This window comes from Nerophis ophidion, linkage group LG03 (genome assembly GCF_033978795.1).
Source record: "Nerophis ophidion isolate RoL-2023_Sa linkage group LG03, RoL_Noph_v1.0, whole genome shotgun sequence".
NCBI lineage: Eukaryota > Metazoa > Chordata > Actinopteri > Syngnathiformes > Syngnathidae > Nerophis > Nerophis ophidion.
In genome coordinates this window covers 61,935,857-61,961,703 of record NC_084613.1, presented here as the reverse complement: position 1 = coordinate 61,961,703, position 25,847 = coordinate 61,935,857, and the positions used below count along the sequence as shown (strand labels likewise).

The following is a 25,847-nucleotide window of genomic DNA, read 5'->3' as shown; positions in this document are numbered from 1 at the left end:
TGGGCTGTCAGAGATCATCAGCTAAGTCACAGGAAATTATTCCTTTTATTGGTCTAAAAACTATGATTTATTCATTGCAAATAGTGTATGTGTTCATCTATCTTTGCCAACAACTATGGATGTAATCTGGGGATGTGTGACCTGCAATTTTTTTTAAAAGGAGCTTTTGTCACCTGCACTTTTTAACATTGAAAATGTTGTTACGCTATTAAATGGAGACAAGTCAAACACTTGTGCCAGGCAGAAAACCGCCACTCAAACTGAAGTATTTCCCTTGAGATCACACACAAGCTTTTTGATTGGATTTCTGTAGCTGCGCTCTTGCCAATGTGACGATGATTGTCAGTATGCAGCAGCTGACTAATCAGCAGGTTGATGTGAGATAAAAGCGACAGAAATCACAAACAAATAAGACAACTAAAACCATCCAAAGAAGGAGTCGTGTGTTCCAGTCCGAGGCAGTGATGTGTCCTGACTAAAACTTGCGCTAAGGGAATAAAATTGCAAATTTGAGCTCAATTGTTTGCAATTCCTTATAGCACAATCGCTTAAGTATCTGTTTATAGTTCCAGCGGACATGATTTGAATCCCAGCCAGGACATACAAGGTAAAAATGTTTAACTAAACTATAATGCCATTTTGAAAAAAAAACTAAATAAATTATTTAATTCTGTTAATTTTGTACAAAAATACATTATTTACAATGTGTTTCCCATTCATATTACTCCAAGACATGCATCGAATCCCTTCAAATTACTGCCCCTGTATACACTAGCCCATTTCTGAAATCCAAATTTCGTTTCAGCCAGCAAGGCATAGTGATTGGCAGAACAATTGAAAGATTTTGCACTTGATGGTGTCCACCTGTTTGCAATTCATACTACATAATAACTCATGGCATGCTTGGTGTGCCATGAGATTTGTCTAATATAAAACATAAAGCGTGTGCATTGCCTCAATAAATGGTTACAAAACACTGTTTAAGAAAAGCTGTATTTTTCAGACTTCTTTTTGAGGGGAAAAATGGTGTCTTATACGCCAGCCAATTCCATTACTTTTATATATGTATAACATGTGACGTAGTGTTTGGCAATGTAGAGGATATAAGATATCAATTTGGCCGCTTTTGATACTATCATTATATAGTGACAATGAATGTTGGTGACACATTCAGCGACAGTTGAACAAATGTGTCCTCAATGAAATCTAGCATTCTCTCTAACGGCTAATGTCCCTCCACAGTACACAAGCTCTATGGTGGCAAAAAAAAAAACAATGTTTTTTTATAAGTACAAAGTAATTATCTAGGAGGTTAATATAGTTTTGACAAAATAGTACAACCGGAAAATGATGCATATGTTAGCAGCCAAATTACAAGCATTTGTTACAGATTTTGAAATTATTCTGTTATCATTTACATACGAAATAAGCTAGAGGCAGTAATATATATCACAATATATATTTTAGGCTATATCGCCAATCCCTAATTTCCTAATATATATATATAAATATAAATATATATATATATATTATATATATATATTAGGGGTGTGGGAAAAAATCGATTTGAATTTGAATCGAAATTCTCACGTTGTGCTATTCAGAATCAATTCAAATTTTTTTTTTAAATTTATTTTTTGGGGTGATTTTTTTTAATCAATTTTTTTTTTTTTAACAATCTAACAAAACAATACACAGCAATACCATAACAATGCAGTCCAATTCCAAAACCAAACCTGACCCAGCAACACTCAGAACTGCAGTAAACAGAACAATTGAGAGAAGACACAAACACGACACAGAACAAACCAAAAGTAGTGAAACAAAAATGAATATTATCAACAACAGTATCAATATTAGTTATAATTTCAGCATAGCAGTTATTAGAAATCCTTCATTGACATTATCATTAGACATTTATAAAAATTTAAAAAAAGAACAATAGTGTCACAGTGGCTTACACTTGCATCGCATCTCATAAGCTTGACAACACACTGTGTCCAATATTTTCACAAAGATAAAATAAGTCATATTTTTGGTTCGTTTAATAGTTAAAACATTTGCCGCATTTGGCCGCTTTTGATACTATCATTATAAAGTGACAATGAATGTTGATGACACATTCAGCGACAATTGAACAAATGTGTCCTCAACGAAACGTAGCATTCTCTCTAACGGCTAATGTCCCTCCAGAGTACAAAGCCCTTTCTAAGTCCGAAATCCCAACCGCTATGGTGGCAAAAGAAAAAAAAAGTTTTTTTATAAGTACAAAGTAATTATCTAGTAGGTTAATATAGTTTTGACAAAATAGTACAACCGGAAAATGATGCATATGTACCTTCCCATAGAGGAGGTGGGGATGGGGGGGCGGGGTTGCCCACATATGCGGTCCTCTCCAAGGTTTTGTCATAGCCATCATTATCATGGACGTCCCACTTGGTGTGAGTTTTCCTTGCCACTATGTGGGCCCTACCGAGGATGTCGTAGTGGTTTGTGTTGTGGTTTGTGCAGCCCTTTTGAGACACTAGTGATTTAGTGCTATATAAATAATCTTTGATTGATTGATTGAAAACAAATTTACATTATTGCAATCAGTTGATAAAACATTGTCCTTTACAATTATAAAAGCTTTTTTTTTTTTTAATCTACTACTCTGCTAGCATGTCAGCAGACTGGGGTTAATCTTGCTGAAATCCTATGTATTGAATAAATAGAGAATCGTTTTGAATTGGAAAAATATATTTTTTGAATCGAGAATCGTAATGAATCGAAAAAAATTGATTTATAATCAAATCGCAACCCCAAGAATCAATATTGAATCGAATCATGGGACACCCAAAGATTCGCAGCCCTAATATATACTGTATATATATATATATATATATATATATTAGGGGTGGGCAAATTAATGCGTTAATTACGCGTAAACTCATCAATCTATTAACGCTGACAATTATTTTATCGCACATTTGTTGTTTACATGCTTTTATTTTGTTAACGCCTTTTCTTAACAAGATGGCATCTCCCGGATGTACTTGGTAAAAAATGTTTCTGCTGTTACCTCAGAAATTGCCTGTTCAGATGTTATGATTGTGGCTCAGAGATTTGTATGTAGATTATATTTATTTTCCATAACAAACAGGATAACTTAAATACCCTGGCAGTGGCAATAAGCTTAAATGTTTGTATTTACATTTTTTGAGTTGATTTTCATAAAATATGCTATTTAACTGCTACTGTTTAACAAGGACTGATTTAAATTGTGTTTGAACAACAAATGTTTTGGTGCTTTTGTTCATGTGGGAGAATATTCCAATAAAGGTGCATTACACACTACTTTTGAATTCATTATTGGGCTTTGCGTATACAATGCAGTTAATCGCGATTAATCGGAGAAATAGTGCGATTAACTTCGATTAAAATTTGTAATCGTTGCCCAGCCCTAATATATATATATACATATATATATTAGGGCTGTCAAACGATTCAAATATTTAATTAATCACATTTTGTTCAGTTAAATCAAAATTAATTACGATTTTGCAGAAAGATATATTTTTTATCATTAATAATTGTAACCTAGAAAGATCATCTTTAAGTTTTTAATACAATGACTGGAAAATGTACAGTATTTGCTTCCATTTTTTCTATTTTGTAGGAATACAAAATTTGTAATACTGCTTTAGAATCACTAGAATTAAGAGGAGAGGAACTACACTTCAAAGTTCAGATAGCAGTTTCGCGCAATAATAACACAAAATGTGAATTGTTACGATCATGCTTTGATTGTCAAAGTAAATGATGTTAAGTGATATTTTTTCTACATGAATAAATGTTTCTGATATTCTGTACTTTACATGTTTTACAAGTTAGTAGTAGTAGTAGTAGTTTATTTTGGACATGTAAAAAACAAAGCAAAATAAAAATTATGAAAAAGGGAAATATTATTGATAACATTTCACTGAGGTACAGAAGTACAAACTAATATGTCACAATGAAAACGTGAAAAATTTAACTACGGAACTGGCAGAGGATCCAAAACGTCTGCATTTTTTAACTAAATTACAATTTTTACATTGTTCTTTATGGAGAACGTTGCTTCACAATACTAACTTTTCGGTTTAAGAACCATGTTTCCAGAACCAATTAAGTTCTTAAATAAAGGTTCTACTGAATATAAAACACTTAAACGTACAAAAATTAATGCACATTTTTTTTAAAAATTGTGCTGATTAAATTTTTTTTTTTATCAAAATGAGGAAGCCATGATTAATGGCTACAATGACCACATTTTGTAGTGCACAGCTTTTCAAAACTGGGTTTGAATCATGATACTGATTAATCATGTTCCCCGGGGGCACATGCATTGCAGTGCTCCTCCTCCGGGGGGGGCCCTACCGCACTATTTGAGAAAAAATGCTCTAATGTGACAGTGCTAAAATGTTGACCAATGCATTCACTACTGTAATTAGGGGCTTGATCCAAACTACCACCAGCTCCTCCACATGACTAACCTTGCAGGTGAGACCTTTGTGGATGCCCGCGATTGTTTCCATGAGAAGCATGAGGCCTGTGAGGAGAGGGAAGGGTGAAGAGGACACCATCAACCCCGGACGGTCCCTCCATCCTGGGCAAGCCAAACCAGGAAGGCTGGGAGAAGTGTCTGGATGCACCTGACTAGACTTGTCACTGCACACCACTGAAGAAGACCTGGTAGGGTATATCAGACAGAATTGGTGTTTTTTTTTGTCTAGACATAATATGACAGACTAGTGATAAACTGTAAGAGACAGAATAGTGATAAACTATCAGGATCAGATATACTTCAAGTTCTTTATCAGGTCCTGCAAAACACTGTGGGATATCACTGGAATGAGAACTCCAGACGTCAGCTGTTCCAGTTCATGAAGAGTTTCCACAGGCTGAAAACAGTTCTGAGGAGGCCAGAGACACATAAATGTTAATACCAATAATACATTTGGGTTTGACTGAACTTTGAGCTGTTGTATGTCAACAAAACACCAGTGAAAAATGTCTATTTGTGGGTGATCAATGGCAGTCATACAAACACAAGGCAGAAAATTAAAACACCAACATCAGGTACAACATAATAATTTACCCAACAAGGAGATAAAAGAAAAGAGATAAAAGAAACCTGTTTGGAGAGCTGACGATAGAACGCCGCAAAGTAAAGCAGGTAAGCTGGCATTAGAATCACACTGATGTCTCTCTGTTCTGGATGATCAAGGGCTTTTACAAAACTCTTCAAATGGCCCAAAAGGGGTGCAGGTAGGCCTGTGACATGCCCCCATGATACTGGAGGAGGAGGAGGACATTCATCTCCTGCAGAACTGAGAAAGAATTTGAAGAGGAGAAAAATAATTATTTAGTCTAAGTGAATAACAAGCCTTCGTTGGTGAATGATGCACAATATACATGAACAGTTTGGTTAATTGTGTGAATGCTAAGTGAATCAAACATTAACAGTATAATTGTTCTGCAACATAACAGTAGGTAAGAGCATACCCATTTCTCATTCAAAACACAATAATTTGAGAGCACATATTTGCGACAATGTAATTCATCCCCTGTACTTTTCACAGCTTCTAGAGCAGACATATTCAACTAAACAATTTTGAGGGCCACATTTCCAGAAAGCTAAGAAACGAGGGGCTGGACTTTTTCCTATACTATTAATCTTATATTGTATATTCCGATTGTAGACATTTGATTTTAATCAATCCATTTTGTCAGTTAGAGGAACGCTCTTCTGTTTTTAAGGACATTCTGCAAAAAAGTTAGTTAAAGATGATCTCTATGACAGCACTCTAGTCTTTTAAAGAATATCCTGCAAAAAGGTGACTCTCTTACAGCGTCATTAGCATTAGCTAATAAGCTACCACGTTTATAAGTGTCTGTGTTAATATTATTAACTTACAAAAACATTATTTTCTGTATTTTTTTTTTGCAGTTTAACAAATTACTCAGTAAACTCACAAAGACGTAATTGTGGATTTGAGTCTGTTTAGCTGATTGGAGAGTTAGCTTCCGCAGCTAGTGGGTTCATGACGATGACTTCTGTTTTGTTTGATCAGCCATTTTACTGGCATGTTACAGACATCGCTTCGAAACAATTAATGTATGTTAATAAATATTTACAGAATATTTCTGCATAAATAACTTTTTTTGCAACATATATATCTGTGTCTTACAGTTGCGGCATATATATTGGGGGGGCCGTGTCTCCCTAAAATTAAATGGGTGCGGCTAATTCACCAGTGCGCTATATAATCTGGAATATACGGTAATAAAGAAAATGGACACATGACTACTGACTGCAATTCAAGGAAACAAGCTACAGCAACACCTGAGTAACAATATTCACAAATTGTAACTGCAAAAAACGAAAATAATTGAGGAACGCCTTAGTTATAAGATCGCAAGTTTGGACCCTAGTGTTCTTTGTTTGTTAGCAAGGTTAAAATGTCATTGCAAGCGTCTGCCAATGTGTTTACAGTGGTCAAAGTATCGCTATACAACAGGACGACTCAAGTGTTTTCTGCAAAAATGTTTGTCTCCTAAACTGACTTGTTAACATATATATATATTGGATTTGGCCTCTGGGCTGCAAGTTGTTTAGTCCTACTCTAGAAGGGATGTTTGTGTTCATACCAGGTGACAACGTTAACCACAATTTCATCTTCAGTTCCAATTTTGCTTCTATATATTGGTTAACTCTCCAAAATTAATGGCTCGGTGCAAAAGTTTGTTTTACCTAACCATTCCAATCTGCAGTTCTTGGTGGCAACCAGCTGTGTGTGTGACCTGAGTAAGCAGAGAGAGCAGAGCCAGAACCCGCTGGAGCTGTGGCTGCAAAAGAGGATCTGAGGGAGCCAGTGTTCTGTGAAATGACTGCAAAGCCCTCACTAAGGCAGGATACAAGTCTCTGTGGAGCGACAACCTCATAGATTTAGTCAAAACAAATTGTCCATAGTGACAATTTGGCAGTATTCATTTTATTTACATGTACAAGTCACAGGCCTGTCCATAGCCTGCTGCTACAGCCCACATCCTGTAGGACTCCGTAGTGATCCTGAGGGCTTCGCGTGGCTCCAGTAGAAGCTCACTGGGCTCAACACTGAGAAGACGGGACAAACGTTCCCTCACACCGAAAGAGTTCAACTGGAGGGAGAAGAAGAGTCAAATACTTGTGGTACAGTAAAAAAGGCCTTACCACTTACTAGTCTGGCACATGCATGTCTGCCAGATGTAGCCAAAATCCTTAAGAGTTTCATGGCACAGGCCAGAGGGAGCCCATAAACAGACTGGGGAAAGGGCAAAGACGGCGTAGTCCAACAAGTGGGAAGGAACTCGGACATCACCGTTTCCATCAAGCGAGGACAGTCCAAAACCTGAAAGAAATAACTTATAATTAAAGCAAAAATATCAATTACTGTAATAAAAATTCAAATTTTGGGGGGGTCGTTACCTCAGTGGCAGATGAAGAGGAATGTCTGGCAATGCGAATCAGGACCTCCAGAATATCCTGAACAACCCTCGGAGAGGGTCGGACCACCTCAAGGATATAACGTAATCTGGGGAGCAGTTTCATCCTCAAGAGGCCCTGACAAAATCATACAGGTTGAGGTTAGGAGGCATCGAGCAACAATGGCTAATCAGACCCTTCATGATTTATTGGACTTTTTTTGTGATTGTTGTGGCCTAAAGTGCCTGAATTCAGAAAGTTGTGAGAAAAGTTGTAATGTTAAAAGGCCTATTTTCTTCAATAACATAGAATACATGTTTTGATTTTATGAATTTGTTATCAATGTTTTTAATGTTCCTTGAAACTTTAACCTAAGAAAGCACATGATTTTAACAAACTTGGAAAACAAATACTATATTGATGTTTTACTAATTTTATACCAGAGAAAAATAGACACTATATGGCAATAAAAGAACATACTCAGAGCTCATTGTCAAATTACAGTACTGTTTTAATTATTTATAACTAATATTAGCAATATTTAATTATAATTACAGAAAGAAAAATCTCGAAGACTTCTATGAGAATGCAACAACATGGACTCAGATTTCCCTCGCCCGGACGCGGGGCACCGGGCCTGTCCCCAGGGGGCTCGGCCGAGCACAGCTTGAATAGGCAACGTGGGTCACCCCTCCAATGGGCTCACCACTCATGGGAGGGGCCATAGAGGTCGGGTGCATTGTGAGTTGGGCGGAAGCCGAGGGCAGGGCACTTGGCGGTCTGATCCTCAGCCATACTTGCCAACCCTCCCGGATTTTCCGGGAGACTCCCGAAATTCAGCACCTCTCCCGAAAACCTCACGGGACAAATTTTCTCCCGAAATTCAGGTGAAGCTGGAGGCCACGCCCCCTCCAGCTCTATGCGAACCTGAGCGAGGACAGCCTGTTTTCGCGTCCGCTTTCCCACATTATTAACAGTGTGTCTGCCCAATGACGTTATAACTGTAGAATGATCGAGGGCGAGTTATTGGTTTCTTATGTGGGTTTATTGTTGGGCAGTTTCATTAACGTCCTTCCAGCGCGGTAACAACACACAACAACAGCAGTCAGGTTTTCGTCTACCGTAAAGCAGTTCGTCTGCCGTAAACAGCAATGTTGTGACACTCTTAAACAGGACAATACGGCCATCTACTGCACATGCACCACAACACCTCCAGGCAACTTCAACCCTTTACTAATACCCTCCTCCATTCACATCCCATATCCCCTGATTGTAAATAACCTAATGCAAATAATCGAAAGTATTTCTAATGTATATACTTGTTCTTATGCTATCTAAACTCACTTTGTTCTCTGCTTACTGTACGCTAAGTAAGACCTACACTGTTTCAATGTCCATTTCTCTGTTGATGCAATTGTTGATGACTAAAGTACTGATATCAACCAAAGCTCCTCATCCCACCCCCCGGATTGTAAATAATGTACCGGTAAATAATTCAATGTATATACTGTGATGATTAACTTGTGTGATGACTGTATTATGCTGATAGTATATATTTGTACCATGAAATGATTAACGTGGACCCCGACTTAAACAAGTTGAAACACTTATTGGGGTGTTACCATTTAGTGGTCAATTGTACGGAATATGTACTGTACTGTGCAATATACTACCACAAGTTTCAATCAATCAATCAATCAATCATGCATATGTAACAATAACATCTACGGCTTTTAGAAAGTTCAGTGCACAACTGCGCACACAACAGCTGTAAAGATACTCTTAACCACGCTCCCCGACCACGCCCCACCCCCAACTATGCCCCCCGCCCCAACCATGCCACCCACCCCCCACCTCCCGAAATCGGAGGTCTCAAGGTTGGCAAGTATGATCATGCATATGTGACAATAACATCTACGGCTTTTAGAAAGTGCAGTGCACAACTGCGCACACAACAGGTATAAAGATACTCCTCCACTCTTAACCACGCCCTGCTCCCAACTGCAAACCCCCGCCCCAATCCCAACCACGCCCCCCACCTCCCGAAATCGGAGGTCTCAAGGTTGGCAAGTATGTCCTCGGCTACATAAGCCAGCTCTTGGGACGTGGAACGTCACCTCGCAGGGGGGCAAGAGCCGTAGCTAGTGCGCGCGGTGGAGAAGTTCCGGCTGGATATAGTCAGACTCATCTCCACGCACAGCAAGGGTTTTGGAACCACTTCTCTCAAGAGGGGCTGGACTCTCTTCCACACTGGCATTGCACACAGTGAGAGGCGACGAGCTGGGGTAGCAAATCTTGTTGCCCCCGGCTAAAAGCCTGCACGTTGGAGTTCAACCCAGTGGACAAGAGGGTAGCCTCCCTCCGCCTTCGGGTGGGGGGACGTGTCCTGACTGTTGTTTGTGTTTACGTCAATCCTAAACATTCATTTATGATCCAACACATTTACCGCAGCACTTAAGAGCATTCGTGAACTGTTGTGAGTGATCCATAGTGCTAATTTGTGTTGGTAAATGAGAGACAATGCGAGATTATCATCACACTTCAACATCTCTGACATGTAAATACTGCCCTTGCTAGAAAATCTGTTTTTAATTGTCTTACCCAGGATAAATAAAGATTAACTAAACATATGCATACATGTAAACTAAGAAGTCAGAATGACGGTGTGTTGCTAAATATTTTAAACGACATTATCTAAAAGGCTTATTGCTGTAGCCGGAAGTAGGTTTAAGCTGCCGTTTGTTTGATAAAGAGTTGATACACAAACCCTGTTTCCATATGAGTTGGGAAATTGTGTTAGATGTAAATATAAATGGAATACAATGATTTGCAAATCCTTTTCAACCCATATTCAGTTGAATGCAATACAAAGATAAGATATTTGATGTTCAAACTCATAAACTTAATTTTTTTTTGCAAATAAAAATTAACATAGAATTTCATGGCTGCAACATGTGCCAAAGTAGTTGGAAAAGGGCATGTTCACCACTATGTAACATTACCTTTTCTTTTATCAACACTCAATAAATGTTTGGGAACTGAGGAAACTAATTGTTGAAGCTTTGAAAGTGAAATTCTTTCCCATTCTTGTTTTATGTAGAGCTTCAGTCGTTCAACAGTCCGGGGTCTCCGCTGTCGTATTTTACGCTTCATAATGCGCCACACATTTTCGATGGGAGACAGGTCTGGACAGCAAGCGGGCCAGGAAAGTACCCGCACTCTTTTACTACGAACCACGCTGTTGTAACACGTGGCTTGGCATTGTCTTGGCATATCCATGCCTTGGGCACTAATACACCCCCATACCAACACAGATGCTGGCTTTTGAACTTTGCGCCTATAACAATCCGGATGGTTATTTTCCTCTTTGTTCCAGAGGACACCACGTCCACAGTTTCTAGATATAATTTGAAATGTGGACTCGTCAGACCACACAACACTTTTTCACTTTGCATCCGTCCATCTTAGATGAGCTCGGGCCCAGCGACGCCAGTGGCGTTCCTTGGTGTTGTTGATAAATGGGTTTTGCTTTGCATAGCAGAGTTTTAACTTGCACTTACAGGTGTAGCAACCAACTGTAGTTACTGACAGTGGTTTTATGAAGTCTTCCTGAGCCCATGTGGCAAAATCCTTTATACACTGATGTCGGATTTTGATGCAGTACCGCCTGAGGGATCAAAAGTCTGTAACATCATCGCTTACGTGCAGTGAGTACTCCAGATTCTCTGAACCTATTGATGATTTTACGGACCGTAAATGGTAAAATCCCTAAATTCCTTGCAATAGCTCGTTGAGAAATGTTCTAAAACTGTTCAACAATTTGCTTACAAATTGGTGACCCTCGCCCCATTCTTGTTTGTGAATTACTTAGTATTTCATGGAAGCTGCTTTTATACCCAATCATGGCACCCACCTGTTCTCAATTAGCCTGCACACCTGTGGGATGTTCCAAATAAGTGTTTGATGAGTATTTCTCAACTTTATCAGTATTTATCGCCACCTTTCCCAACTTCTTTGTCACGTGTTCCTGGCATCGATTTCTAAAGTTCATAATCATTTGCAAAAAAAATGTTTATCAGTTTGAACATCAAATATGTTGTCTTTGTAGCATATTCATCTGAATATGGGTTGAAAATTATTTGCAAATCATAGTATTCTGTTTATATTTACATAACACAATTTCCCAACTCATATGGAAACGGGGTTTGTATTGTTAAACGTTATTGATTCTGCTTCGTCTGCATAAGAAACAAACCGCTCAAAGACTAATTTGATTAACGAAAATGTTGCTCATTGGCCAAAATGTGCGCGTAAATTGCGGATATTGGACAAAGTTGAAAGACCGCACATAATTTTTAGGGATTGGTTGACTGACTAATGAAAGTCTTTTTAGTCCTATTGTAAAGAGCTAGTGCCACCAAAAGGTACATTAGCATTACCTTAACAATGTCCTGCCGAGCCACATCATAATCAGTCTTCCTCGCTTCCTTCTCCTTGGCTGTCTCTTTCAAAATATCATCCAGACTTTTGTCGTCTTCTTCCTCTTCCTCTTTCGACGGCAACAGAGGGAAGGATGCCAGGCCACGAAACCAGGAGAAGGTGAGGTCCAAACACTCCTGGAAGGTAAGATATATATTTATTTTGAAACTTGAAAGGCCTACTGAAACCCACTACTACTGACCACACAGTCTGATAGTTTATATATCATTGATGAAATCTTAACATTGCAACACATGCCAATACGGCAAGTTTAGTTTACTAAATTGCAATTTTAAATTTCCCGCGAGGTATCCTGTTGAAAACATCACGGAATGATGACGCGTATGATGACGTGTTTGCGTGACATCTCGGGTTGTAGCGGAAATTTTTTTCCAGCCAGATCCAAGCTATAAGTAGTTTGCTTTAATCGCATAATTACACAGTATCCTGGACATCTGTGTTGCTGAATCTTTTGCAATTTGTTCAATTAATAATGGAGAACTCAAAGTAGAAAGATGGAGGAGGAAAGCGGTGCACTGCAGCTGCCTTTAGCATCACAAACACAGCCGGTGTTTCCTTGTTTAAAATTCCCGAAGGTGAAGCTTTATTATGGAACAGAGCGGTCAAGCGAACATGGATCCCGACCACATGTCAACAGGCAGGTTTCGGTGAGGAAATTGTGGTAATAAGTCGGCTCTTACCGTGGACATCAGCGGAGCTTGCGTCCTGCAGCAGCTGCGTGGCTTCCCTCAGAGACACTGGCGGTCCCCACACCCGTGGCTAGACCCCTCTGACTCTCAGATACCATATAATCTCACTAAAATACTAGTAACACAATAGGCAGATAAGGGATTTTCCAGAATTATCCTGGTAAATGTGTCTAATAACATCTGAATTGCTCTCACTGCCCTCATCTTTTTTTTTTTTCCTTTTTTTTTTTTCCTTTCTAGTCCTTTACTCTCATTGTCCTCATCCACAAATCTTTCATCCTCGCTCAAATTAATGGGGAAATTGTCACTTTCTCGGTCTGAATCGCTCTGGCTGCTGGTGGCTATGATTGTAAACAATGTGAGGATGTGAGGAGCTCTAAAACCAGTGACGTCACGCGCACATCGTCTGCTACTTCTGGTACAGGCAAGGTTTTTTATTAGCGACCAAAAGTTGCGAACTTTATCATCGATGTTCTCTACTAAATCCTTTCAGCAAAAATATGGCATTATCGCAAAATGATCAAGTATGACACATAGAATGGACCTGCTATCCCCGTTTGAATAAGAAAATCTCATTTCAGCAGGCCTTTAAAGCACAAGTGTTGTGTATCATGCTTGAAAGTAGTCTTACCTCGTCCTCTGTGCACACAACAAGCGCTCTGAGTGCGTGGACGGTGGCGGCCATCACTCCTTCCACGCCGTCATCCAGCGCAAAGCGGAGCAGGAAAATCAGGCCAGCATCGAGAAGAGTCGACAATATGCTGCCTTTCAGAGTTGAATGGTATTCTCCAGCACGAGCCTGCAGAGGGAGACATGCGACCCTGTAAGCGATACATAACATCCTTGTGGTTGTGACTGGGAACATGTTTGTCAACCTTTGAGAGGATGTTTCCAAGGGTGCTGAGGGCCAGAGTTCTCTGTTGTATGAGCTGACTGCGAGACAGCAGAAAGAGCTCCTGCAGGGAATAACCAGCACGCTAGGGAAAGATATACACAAAACAATTAGCCCACCAATGAATGAAATCTGTCTGATAATAATTTCAACAACACAGAGGGACAAGCGGTGGAAAATGGATTGATAATCACTGACCAATTGTAATTAACCTTCAAGAAACAAATGCTGACTTTTGTGTCTTTTCAGGAATTTTTTGGACAGATTTTTGTTGTTACTCCATTTTACATGATTTTTCCTAAAATGTTTTTTTTCATGTTAAATGTTTTTATTTCAATGTCCAATTCTTTCTCAAGTGTATGGTACACCGGCTGTTATTTGACAATAGCTTAAGCCAAACAGGACATAAAAACATTTTGGATTCTTACATCTTTTCCCACGCATTTTTGCTCAAATATCTCCATCAACTTCTGACCTAAACAAACATACTAAACATAATTAATTTTGAAGATTTTTTTCAACCCATTGAAGGCCTTTTAATCAAATTATGTCAAAGTTGTCAATTAGTATGAAGTTGCATAACATTAGATGAGGTATTTCAATAATTTAAACACATTATTTATTAAAAAGGCCTACAAAACGGTAAACATTTACATGTGAGTGTGAATGGTTGTCTGTCTATCTGTGTTGGCCCTGCGATGAGGTGACAACTTGTCCAGGGTGTAGCCTGCCTTCTGGCCGAAAGCATCTGAGGTAGGCTCCAGCCCCCTCACAACTACTAGATGGATAAGTGGGGTGGATGGTTAGATGTTTAATTATATTTTAGTTTAGGACTGAATTTTAATGCAAAATATGAGCAAAAACCAGGCAAAAAAGTTGTTGTTCTTGTTGAAGAAAATACTATAATACAGGAAAAATATATACCGGTTTATTTTGTAATGTAAAATACAATATCATGAAAGAACATGTTGCATGTAAACCTCAGGCTCCTCCCCATGATGGTGCAGACCCAGGTGGGTGGGCAAATCCTCCGTCGGAGGGATTAAAGATCCGTTAAAATCAAAGCGGGCCTGCATTGCCTAAACAACACAAAAGCATAGAACCAGTTTTGTAGTGTTCAACTTCATCAATGTATCTGTTGTTTGTGTTATGCTCTCCTTTCCTGTTTGGTTCGAGTTTTTCTAGGTGCAGGCAGGTTCCCCATCCACTCCAGCTTATCTGGCTCCACTTGATCCATGTGGACCCATTCCTTCTGAGGTCGTACTGGAAGATCTTTGTTTAAAGTCACACACATTGGAGACATTGGATTTAGAAGAGCTGATTTAGCATTGTTCTCCACACCACCAAGGACGTATATTATTATTATAAATTAAACCGGCAGTAGGTTACAGCTTATTTGTTATAGCATAATGATAAGTGAATTAACAGCTCTGTAAATTATTTTGAGATATTCGATTACATAATCTTTCCTGTGAGCCACGATCATAACTTTCATCAGGCTAAGTAACAGAAAAGCAAAAAGTGACTTTCTAGTAAATCAAGCAAAAGTAAAGCCAGTGTTTACAGTAGCTGTATGTGTACAACTCAGTCATGCAGCAAAATGAGCCTATTTATTTAGGTTACAGAATTATATAATGGATGTTTGGGGAGAGTAAGATCAGGGAGAGAGAGAAGTACTGTGCAGGAAGCAACATGTCCAAGAGAAAGGGAAATGAGAGAAAATTGTTGAATATTTAGAAATACATTTTAAATGTTAAACCGCGAACCCGAAAGGGACAAGCGGTAGGTAGAAAATGGATGGATGGAAGTTAAACAACCGTTGGAGTGCTGTTGTTTAGTACAGCCACCAGAGGGCAACTTAAATAAATAAATGATAAATGGGTTGTACTTGTATAGCACTTTTCTACCTTCAAGGTACTCAAAGCGCTTTGACACTACTTCCACATTTACCCATTCACACACACATTCACACACTGATGGAGGGAGCTGCCATGCAAGGCGCTAACCAGCGCCCATCAGGAGCAACGGTGAAGTGTCTTGCTCAGGACACAACGGACGTGACGAGGTTGGTACTAGGTGGGGACTGAACCAGGGACCCTTGGGTTGCACACGGCCACTCTCCCACTGCGCCACGACTTAAAGTTTTGTTTTGTTAATTTAGACATGTACACAATTAAAATGCAAGCTCTTTCGAAAAATGATACATTTGCTTTGGATTTCATTCAGATTATCATTAGTTAGTAATGTCAATTAATGGGAAAAACAATGGGACAGAAGTGCAGAAAGTTGGCAGGCATCAAGTTGAATTTATCTCCTTGACTGAACAAGCAAACTGAATCAGGACTGATTAAAGGATTTATCGAGCTGAGCAAAGTAAATAGACAAACAAAAAAACCTAAGTGCATTGACTTCATTTGGATCTCCACCAGCCAAAAGCAAGAGGTCAAAGGTAATCAGGAAGTTTGTTTTTACAATCCTCATACCAGTCTTTGCAGATTGCGGAGACACTTCTTCCTCTGCCATCGTCACATCTTTGAGTTTTGAAGAGGGCACGCCGCTGCTGGAGGAGCCTGAACTGAAATGAACACTTCCTTCCCTGCTTTTGCCCTCAGGGTGTTTGCATGCGGAGCTGTCAGCTCGGCGGGATCGAACAAACTCCACCAGCCTTGGATCTGGCATGCAGAAATAATAGTTTTCAACAAGCGACCAACAAAATGAAAATAAAGACAAAGGTCTTTGTGTATTTGTGCTATTAGACTATCAAATCATTGTATGCACACATATTAAATGATTACTAACAACTTTACTGCCTACCAAGCTGGTATAGGAGCTTATTTTGCTCCTCGAGTATCTCTGACTGGGACATAGCCAGGAGCTTGTCTTGATTCTCCCTGTGGATCCTCTTGGTTTCATCTGAGCTGTTTGGGCCCCCAAGTCCCTGACCAGACACCAGTCTTGAAATTGAGACCGGCACTTTTGAGGAAATTAAGTATTTTACCACACAGTTATTTTCAAATAAAGAGAAATAAAGCAATATGACTACTTACGATTACTCAGATCTATATCCATATTTCTCTGTGGAGGAAGGTTCTGCTCGCTTGGTTTGGGATTCTGTGGGGTTTGCGACGCTAAGTGTAAAGGAAGCTTGCCCTCTTTTAGTCTCTGAGCTGCGATCTGATAAGCAAAGATGCTCTTTTTCCTACCCATGGCAGGGAAAGGATCCTGCTTGACAAGGGGAAAGATGGTATTAATGTTCAGAAACCTCTTAAGCAGTATTACATCTCTAGTTTTTAAGCAAAACTTAGCATTGTACATAAATAATACAGTGGTACCTTAACTTAAAAACGCCCCAACTTAAGAGTGTTTTGAGATAAGGACTGTCTCTCGGGTTATTGTTATTTTTTAGGTTACAAGATTGAGTTAGAAACATCCCCGCCGTTAGTTGGGTGTAGCAAATGTCATAGTGAACCCCATCAGATCTGCCCAAAACATCTGGTCTTACTTGATGGCATTAGCTTCAATTAGCTTCATTATCATTGTCATAAGAACAACACAATTAAGTTAAGAGCATCAACACAGCATAGTTTGATGTAAAGTGACATCAAAACCCCACAATCCCCATAAATAACCCAGTGTAAACATTTGACAGATTAAAATGTTTCGCGTCCTTGCAACTTTGTAACAGATACATGGCTATAGTGACCAGAGTGCAGCCATCAAAGTGTAGTTCAGAACTATTGTAGGTGAATGTGCATGGCTAATGTTCATGAGAGGGGGGCAGATGGAGGAAGGGGAAGAGGGAAAGGGATTGGGGGTAGTGTTCAGCAGCCTGAGGATACAGACTGTTAGACAGTCTGGTTGTTCAGGCCTGTATGAACCTGTATTATCTGCCTGATGGCAGCAGGTATAACAGATGATGCGCAGGGTAGTGACGAACACCCAGGATATTCTGCACTCTTCTCAGACAGTGAATGGTTAAGATGGAACTGATCTCTGGCAGAGTAGTCCCAATGATTTTCCTCTATCCCATAGCTAGATTTTCCAACCATGAGAAGGAAGAAAGTAACTGTGAAGTTGAGACAAAGTAGATGACATCCATTTAATTAAAGAAAGAAATCATTACAAACATGATCCTCAACTTGGTGAAGCAAAGCGTTGGTCAAAGCAGTTTCTGTTATCAATGGGTACTCGGCGCCATTTTGCGTTCCTAGAAGCAAAATGCCGAATAGCTTACATTGTTTTCAACTGTACAACTCAATCAAATCATTAAAAGGATAAACATTTCTTCAGAGTTCCTCAAAAGGTAATCAAAAAGGGCGAACAGAGTCTTGATACCAATGTCCTTGACCAAGCTACAAACAAAAAAGTTGCACGCATTAATGTTTTTCCAAGTTTTGTTGTGTAGAATGAGGTCTGGAGCACAAGATAGTTTGACATATCTGGGAACGCAACTGGCGGATTATTCTTGATATAACCCGACAAATCTTATTTTGATAAAGTATAGGGAGGTATTCCTGCTTTTTGCAGGAAGATCTAGGCCCCTTGTATGCTCAGAAAGTTTGCATGCTGCTTGCTGCACAACACTGATTTTCACTTCTGGGAAGAAGTCACATGAAGGAATACAAGCAACTCTCCACCAAACTGAAGCATCATGAGCCTAATTCCAGCCAAGAAGGTAAAATATTATCCAAACCGCGGACAATTATCCATGAAAATATGGAAAAGCTGCTGATGGCGTGTTTGACAGAGAAGAAGCTGGAAAGAGATACCATAGAATTCCGCTCTCCAAGGTAAATGCTTTATATTATCGTTACACTACTTGATAAAACATATGCAGCTGTTAGTAGTACATTCTTATGTATTGTTTTTAATACAATATTTCTTATCCAAAAGTTTGTTATTATTTTTAAAAGGCATGTTACATGTTCAAATGGTGCTGTTTTGGGCACCAAGTACCAATTAAATTGATTTAAATTTATTTTGATTGGAAACGTTGATTTTAAATACAAGTGTTTTGAGTAAAGAGCTCTGTCGCAGAACCAATTGGGCTTGTTGGTTGAGGTACTAATACATACAGAAATCAAAATAATCACATTTATCATTATGCCATAAAAAAGAGACTAAAGAGAGACTGAATATGGGAATTTACTTTTATGTATACCTTAACACACTTTATTTACTATGACTGTAAATATTTTGATCTTTGAGAGATTTAGAGCTTGTGGTCAGTTTTCATGTATTTTACTTATACCTGAGTGCTGCTTGCTGAGCGGTGTAGTACTTTGGGGAACGCCATGCCAGTAACTTCTGGTAGAGTTATTGGAATGGAGGTGGTATCTCGTTCCTTAAAAGATAAAAGAAAAAAAATAATACGAAGTCATTCATGTAAATGACAGAATATAACCAAAACTTTACCAGACTGTAATATCTACTTATGTGTTTGTTTCCAGCTGTTTTTGGGAGGATACAAAAAAAATGAATTATTTATATTATCCTCCTCAATGCTTACTTACAACGATCTTGGAGAGCACAGCACTTATGTGGGTGTCATGTCTGTCCAGTGTCACCCCAGCGTCTTCATCCTCGAAGGTGACGCGGCTGTTTTTGAAGCGGGACTTTTTGGGAGGTGCTGGTGTTAGAGAGGGAAGCTCATCCGGAAGATCTTAAAGCAAAAACATTTATTTTGAAGTTTATATTCAGTATAGAGAAACATAAGTCAAATTGCTTTGGGTGCTAGCATACATGTAATACAGATATCCTCAACGTTGTTGTAGTCATTAGAGAAATGGTCAATGAATTATGGAGAATTACTTGTTGAGGTATACCCACCATGCAACTGTGTTTTGGTCAATAGCGGCAATGTTTTTCAATTTACACAATCTGACACTTGGGCTTTACAGGGTTTCACCTAGATTGCAAAGATACCTGAAACGGTGGAGGCGTGTTTAGGGGTGTAGTGGAGCGTGGTCACTGTGGTGTCATTGTACAAACCCAGTTTCCATATGAGTTGGGAAATTGTGTTGGAAGTAAATAAAAACAGAATACAATGATGTGAAAAAAAATTTCAACCCATATTCAATTGAATGCACTACAAAGACAAGATATTTGATAATCAAACCCATTAACTTTATTTTTTTTTTTTGCAAATAATATTTAACTTACAAATTAATGGCTGCAAAACGTGCCAAAGTAGTTGGTAAAGGGCATGTGCACCACTGCGTTACATCACCTTTTCTTTTAACTACACTCAATAAACGTTTGGGAACTGAGGAAACTAATTGTTGAAGCTTTGAAAGTGGAATTCTTTCCCATTCTTGTTTTATGTAGAGCGTCAGTTGTTCAACTCGCCGGGGTCCCCGCTGTCGTATTTCACGCTTCATAATGTGCCACACATTTTCGATGGGAGACAGGTCTGGACTGCAGGCGGGCCAGGAAAGTACCCGCACTCTTTTTTTACAAAGCCACGTTGTAACACGTGCTGAATGTGGCTTGGCATTGTCTTGCAGAAATAAGCAGGAGCGTCCATGAAAAAGACGGCACTTAGATGGCGGCATATGTTGTTCCAGAACCTGTATGTACCTTTCAGCATTAATGATGCCTTCACAGATGTCTAAGTTACCCATGCCTTGGGCACTAATGCACCCCCATACCATCACAGATGCTGGCTTTTGAACTTTGCGTCGAACATTACCAAAAACAATTTGAAATGTGGACTCGTCAGACCACAGAACACTTTTCCACTTTGCATCAGTCTATCTTAGATGATCTCGGGCCCAGAGAAGCCGGTGGCGTTTCTGGATGTTGTTGACAAATGGCTTTCTCTTTGCATAGTAGAGCTTTAACTTGCACTTACAGATGTAACGACGAACTGTATTCAGTGACAGTGGTTTTCTGAAGTGTTCCTGAGCCCATGTGGTGATATCCTTTAGAGATTGATGTCGGTTTTGATACAGTGCCGTCTGAGGGATCCAAAGTCACGGTCATTCAATGTTGGTTTCCGGCCACGCCGCTTACATGGGTTTTTTTCTACAGATTCTCTGAACCTTTTGAGTATATTATGGACCGTAGATGTTGAAATCGCTAAATTTTTTGCAATTGCACTTTGAGAAACGTTGTTCTTAAACTTTTTGACTATTTGTTCACGCAGTTGTCGACAAATGGGTGTAGCTCGCCCCATCCTTTCTTGTGAAAGACTGAGCATTTTTTGGGAAGCTGTTTTTTTACCCAATCAGGGCACCCACCTGTTCCCAATTAGCCTGCACACCTTTGGGATGTTCCAAATAAGTGTTTGATGAGCATTCCTCAACTTTATCAGTATTTATTGCCACCTTTCCCAACTTCTTTGTCACGTGTTGCTGGCATCAAATTTTAAAGTTAATGATTATTTGCAAAAAAAAAAAATCTTTATCAGTTTGAACATCAAATATGTTGTCTTTGTAGCATATTCAACTGAATATGGGTTGAAAATGATTTGCAAATCATTGTATTCCGTTTATATTTACATCTAACACAATTTCCCAACTCATATGGAAGCAGGGTTTGTATAATTTGCTATGATGATGAGGTGGCGACTTGTCAAGGGTGTAACGCCCAAATGCAGCTGATAGGCGCCAACATCCCCTGCGACCCCGAAAGGGATAAGCAGTAGCGAATGGATGGATATTATTTCTTTTTTTTTTTTTAAAGGCTAAAAAAATGTATACATTTATATTAAAACGAATCTGTGTGATTAATTAGTATTAACATCCATCCATAATTTTCCTACCGCTTGTTCCAACATATATTTCTTATCAATCAATCAATGTTTACTTATATAGCCCTAAATCACTAGTGTCTCAAAGGGCTGCACAAACCACAAGACAAACCACTACGACATCCTCGGTAGGCCCACATAAAGGCAAGGAAAACTCACACCCAGTGGGACGTCGGTGACAATGATGACTATGAGAACCTTTGAGAAGAGGAAAGCAATGGATGTCGAGCGGGTCTAACATGATATTGTGAAAGTTCAATCCATAATGGATCCAACACAGTCCCAAGAGTCCAGTCCAAAGCGGATCCAACACAGCAGCGAGAGTCCCGTTCACAGCGGAGCCAGCAGGAAACCATCCCAAGTGGAGGCGGATCAGCAGCGCAGAGATGTCCCCAGCCGATACACAGGCGAGCAGTACATGGCCACCGGATCGGACCGGACCCCCTCCACAAGGGAGAGTGGGACATAGGAGAAAAGAAAAGAAACGGCAGATCAACTGGTCTAAAAAGGGAGTCTATTTAAATGCTAGAGTATACAAATGAGTTTTAAGGTGAGACTTAAATGCTTCTACTGAGGTGGCATCTCGAACTTTTACCGGGAGGGCATTCCAGAGTACTGGAGCCCGAAATGAAAAAGCTCTATAGCCCACAGACTTTTTTTGGGCTTTGGGAATCACTAATAAGCCGGAGTCCTTTGAACGCAGATTTCTTGCCGGGACATATGGTACAATACAATCGGCAAGATAGGATGGAGCTAGACCGTGTAGTATTCTATACGTAAGTAGTAAAACCTTAAAGTCACATCTTAAGTGCACAGGAAGCCAGTGCAGGTGAGCCAGTACAGGCGTAATGTGATCAAACTTTCTTGTTCTTGTCAAAAGTCTAGCAAACGCATTTTGTACCAACTGTAATCTTTTAATGCTAGACATGGGGAGACCCGAAAATAATACGTTACAGTAATCGAGACGAGACGTAACAAACGCATGGATAATGATCTCAGCGTCTTTAGTGGACAGAATGGAGCGAATTTTAGCGATATTACGGAGATGAAAGAAGGCCGTTTTAGTAACGCTTTTAATGTGTGACTCAAAGGAGAGAGTTGGGTCAAAGATAACACCCAGATTCTTTACCGAGTCGCCTTGTTTAATTGTTTGGTTGTCAAATATTAGAGTTGTATTATTAAATAGAGGTCGGTGTCTAGCAGGACCGATAATCAGCATTTCCGTTTTTTTGGTGTTGAGTTGCAAAAAGTTAGCGGACATCCATTGTTTAATTTCATTAAGACACGCCTCCAGCTGACTACAATCCGGCGTGTTGGTCAGCTTTAGGGGCATGTAGAGTTGGGTGTTATCAGCATAGCAGTGAAACCTAACACCGTATTTGCATATGATGTCACCTAGCGGCAGCATGTAGATGCTGAAGAGTGCAGGGCCAAGGACCAATCCCTGGGGAACTCCACACGTTACCTTAACGTAGTCCGAGGTCACATTGTTATGGGAGACGCACTGCATCCTATCAGTAAGATAAGAGTTAAACCAAGACAGGGCTAAGTCTGACATACCAATTCGTGTTTTGATACGTTCTAATAAAATATTATGATCGACGGTATCGAAAGCAGCGCTAAGATCGAGGAGCAGCAACATAGATGACGAATCAGAATCCATCGTTAGCAATAGATCATTAGTCATTTTTGCGAGGGCTGTATCCGTGGAGTGATTTGCCCTGAAACCGGATTGAAAGGTTTCACATAGATTGTTAGACGCTAAGTGTTCATTTAACTGCTCCGCAACAATTTTTTCGAGGATTTTTGAAATAAAGGGAAGGTGAGACACCGGTCGGTAGTTTACCATGAGGTCAGGATCGAGGTTAGGTCTTTTAAGAAGAGGATGAATAACCGCTTTTTTGAATGCTAGGGGAACAGTGCCCGAGGAAAGTGATAAGTTTATAATATTTAGCACTGATGGACCTAATAATACAAAGAGCTCCTTGATCAGTTTCCCAGGAAGTGGGTCAAGTAAACATGTTGTTTGTTTTATTCCATGTACACGTTGTAACAATTCCTCTAATGTTATTTCCTCAAAACGAGAGAAACTATTTTGGAGGGCAGTATCCGCCGTATATACAATCGTGTCAGTGTTAATAGCACCCAGTTGTAGCTGGGACGCATTGTCTTTAATGTCCTTTCTAATGACTTAAATTTTCTTGCTAAAGAATTGCATAAAGTTATCAGCTGAGTGGGTGGAGCTACTGGAAGGAGTCCCTTGTTGGGTTAGCGATGCTACAGTACTAAACAAAAATCGTTTTTATTACGGTGGGTGAGATTTGAGTAATATTTAGCTTTAGCTAAGGTAAGCATGCGTTTATAAGTTATTAAACCATCACTCCATGCTTGATGGTGCACCTCAAGTTTAGTCGTGCGCCATTTGCGTTCCAGCTTTCTACATAATAATTTCTGAGCTCTGGTTTCTTCTGTAAACCACGGGGTACGCTTTTTTGGAGCCTTTTTTAACTTTAACGGTGCTATGTTATCAATGGTTTCGCGCAGGGCGTCGTTAAAGTTGTTAGTGAGGTTATCAATAGATCCCACATACGTTGGGAATGGTGCCATTACCAAGGGCAGTAGGTCAGCAAGAGTTGTCGTTGTGGCCGTATTGATGTTGCGGCTGCTATAGCAGTTATTATTATTATTAGCTTGCCGAACATGCGTCTGAACCTCGAATTTTATAAGGTAATGATCGGACAATACTTTAGTATACGGGAGTATCGTAACTTTGGAAACGGTGATACCCCTGACAAGCACTAGGTCTATGGTATTACCGTTGCGATGCGTGGGTTCATTTATTATTTGTGTGAGACCACAGCTATCAATTATAGTCTGGAGCGCTACGCACGGTGGGTCCGATGGGGTATTCATATGGATATTAAAGTCCCCCATTATGATTATATTATCGGCGTGTGTCACTAGATCAGCAACGAACTCTGAGAATTCATTGATAAAGTCCGAATAGGGCCTTGGGGGGCGGTAGATAACAGCCAGGGGTAGAGGCAGCGGTGTGACAGACCTCATAGTAAGCACCTCAAACGATTTATATTTATTATTTATGTTAGGACTAAGGTTAAAGTTTTCGTTGTATATTAGTGCGACCCTCCCACCCCTTTTAAGAGGACGGGCAATATGCGCATGTGTAAAGTTAGGAGGACATGCTTCATTTAGCGCAAAAAAGTCATTTGGTTTAAGCCAGGTTTCGCTGAGACCGATGACGTTAAGATTGTTGTCTCTGATGATATCATTAACTAACAACGTTTTGGGGGACAATGATCTTATGTTTAAAAAACTTATATTATAGGTAGTGGGCTGTTTTAGGGAATTTTTTATCAAATTATCCGTAGTAGCAATATTAATAATGTTGTGTTTATTATGCCCAGTGCATTGAGTATAATTACGACCATATCTAGGAATTGATACGACGGGAATTTTCCGATTGTTTGTTTGTTGCTTTGATAAACTGCACGCATCATAGTTAGCCACCTCAGTAGAAGACATGTCCAACTCTGAAACAATCAAAGCAGAAAAAACGTGTTCTAATTTAACTGACTCCTTACCCAGACCAGTAGTCTCGCATCTTCCATATAAATCCGGCTTCAGGATGGAGGGAAGTGGTGTTCTGTGGGGATTAGCCTTCTGCTTTGTTTTTAGCCCCGCTCGGCATCCGCGTTTCCGATCACACCGCTAGCGTCTGCTCCGTAGACGGCCCCCGCTGCTACTATACTCCCCTGCTTCACAGGCTGCTGGATGTAGCCGCCGAAGTATTCCCGTGCTAGTTAGCAGGTCTAGCAAGCACGGGTCTATCAGTCCAGAAGTGTCTGGCGGTCGTACGTGATCACGGAGTGACCACGATGTGAGCCAGCCATAAAGTTTGGAGAATTGTCCGGTATTTCTGCCAAATGTTCCATATTTAGCAGGAGCTCCTCGATGTTGCAGCCCTTCCGGGCGCCGCCATCTTGGATGTATATATAATTATATAATTTTGCTCCATTTTTAAGTGGTTCACCAGAACGTATTCACAGCGCTTCACGTTCCACATTTTATTATGTTACAGCCCTAATCCAAAATGGAATAAAATTCATTTTTGACCTCGAATACTCAATACCCCATAACAAAATTGTGAAAAAGTTAGCAAAATTATTACAAGTAAGAAACTTAAAAGTCCCATGTACATAAATATTCAGAGCCTTTGTTCAATTCTTTGTTGATGCACCTTTGGCAGAAATTACAGTTTTGAGTCTTTTTGAAGACAGGGCTGCAAGCTCGGCACACTTACTTTTGGACAGTTTAGCCCATTCCTCTTTGCAGCACCTCTCAAGCTTCATCGAGTTGCCTGGGAAACATTAGTTTTCATTCATGATGTCCCTGTAAATTGCTGCATTCATCTTAGTCTAGTCAGGGAGGTGATAGGGAACCTGATGGAAACTCTGCCAGAACTACAGCATTCCTCTGTGGAGAGTGGAGAACCTTCCAGAAGGACAA

General features: G+C 39.8%; 1 protein-coding gene across 4 annotated transcripts in view; it reads right to left on the bottom strand.

Annotated features, from left to right (window-relative positions):
- Nucleotides 1–25,847, bottom strand: part of rpap1 (RNA polymerase II associated protein 1) — a 40,509-nt gene that overhangs the window by 11,192 nt on the left and 3,470 nt on the right. Inside the window, exons 3-20 of one of the 4 annotated variants that reach the window (XM_061895825.1) lie at nt 19,104–19,229; nt 18,983–19,017; nt 18,819–18,911; nt 16,615–16,789; nt 16,382–16,540; nt 16,051–16,239; nt 14,732–14,839; nt 14,548–14,648; nt 13,551–13,652; nt 13,307–13,474; nt 11,926–12,102; nt 7,490–7,624; nt 7,242–7,412; nt 7,025–7,182; nt 6,776–6,946; nt 5,156–5,351; nt 4,825–4,934; nt 4,515–4,710 (exon numbers count right to left, since the gene is read on the bottom strand). In XM_061895825.1, the coding sequence (XP_061751809.1) occupies nt 4,515–4,710; nt 4,825–4,934; nt 5,156–5,351; nt 6,776–6,946; nt 7,025–7,182; nt 7,242–7,412; nt 7,490–7,624; nt 11,926–12,102; nt 13,307–13,474; nt 13,551–13,652; nt 14,548–14,648; nt 14,732–14,839; nt 16,051–16,239; nt 16,382–16,540; nt 16,615–16,789; nt 18,819–18,911; nt 18,983–19,017; nt 19,104–19,229 (2,570 nt within the window). Of the gene's footprint in view, nt 1–4,514; nt 4,711–4,824; nt 4,935–5,155; nt 5,352–6,775; nt 6,947–7,024; nt 7,183–7,241; nt 7,413–7,489; nt 7,625–11,925; nt 12,103–13,306; nt 13,475–13,550; nt 13,653–14,547; nt 14,649–14,731; nt 14,840–16,050; nt 16,240–16,381; nt 16,541–16,614; nt 16,790–18,818; nt 18,912–18,982; nt 19,018–19,076; nt 19,230–25,847 lie in introns of those variants that run through there. The other 3 variants (XM_061895826.1, XM_061895828.1, XM_061895827.1) reach the window with 3 other exon arrangements.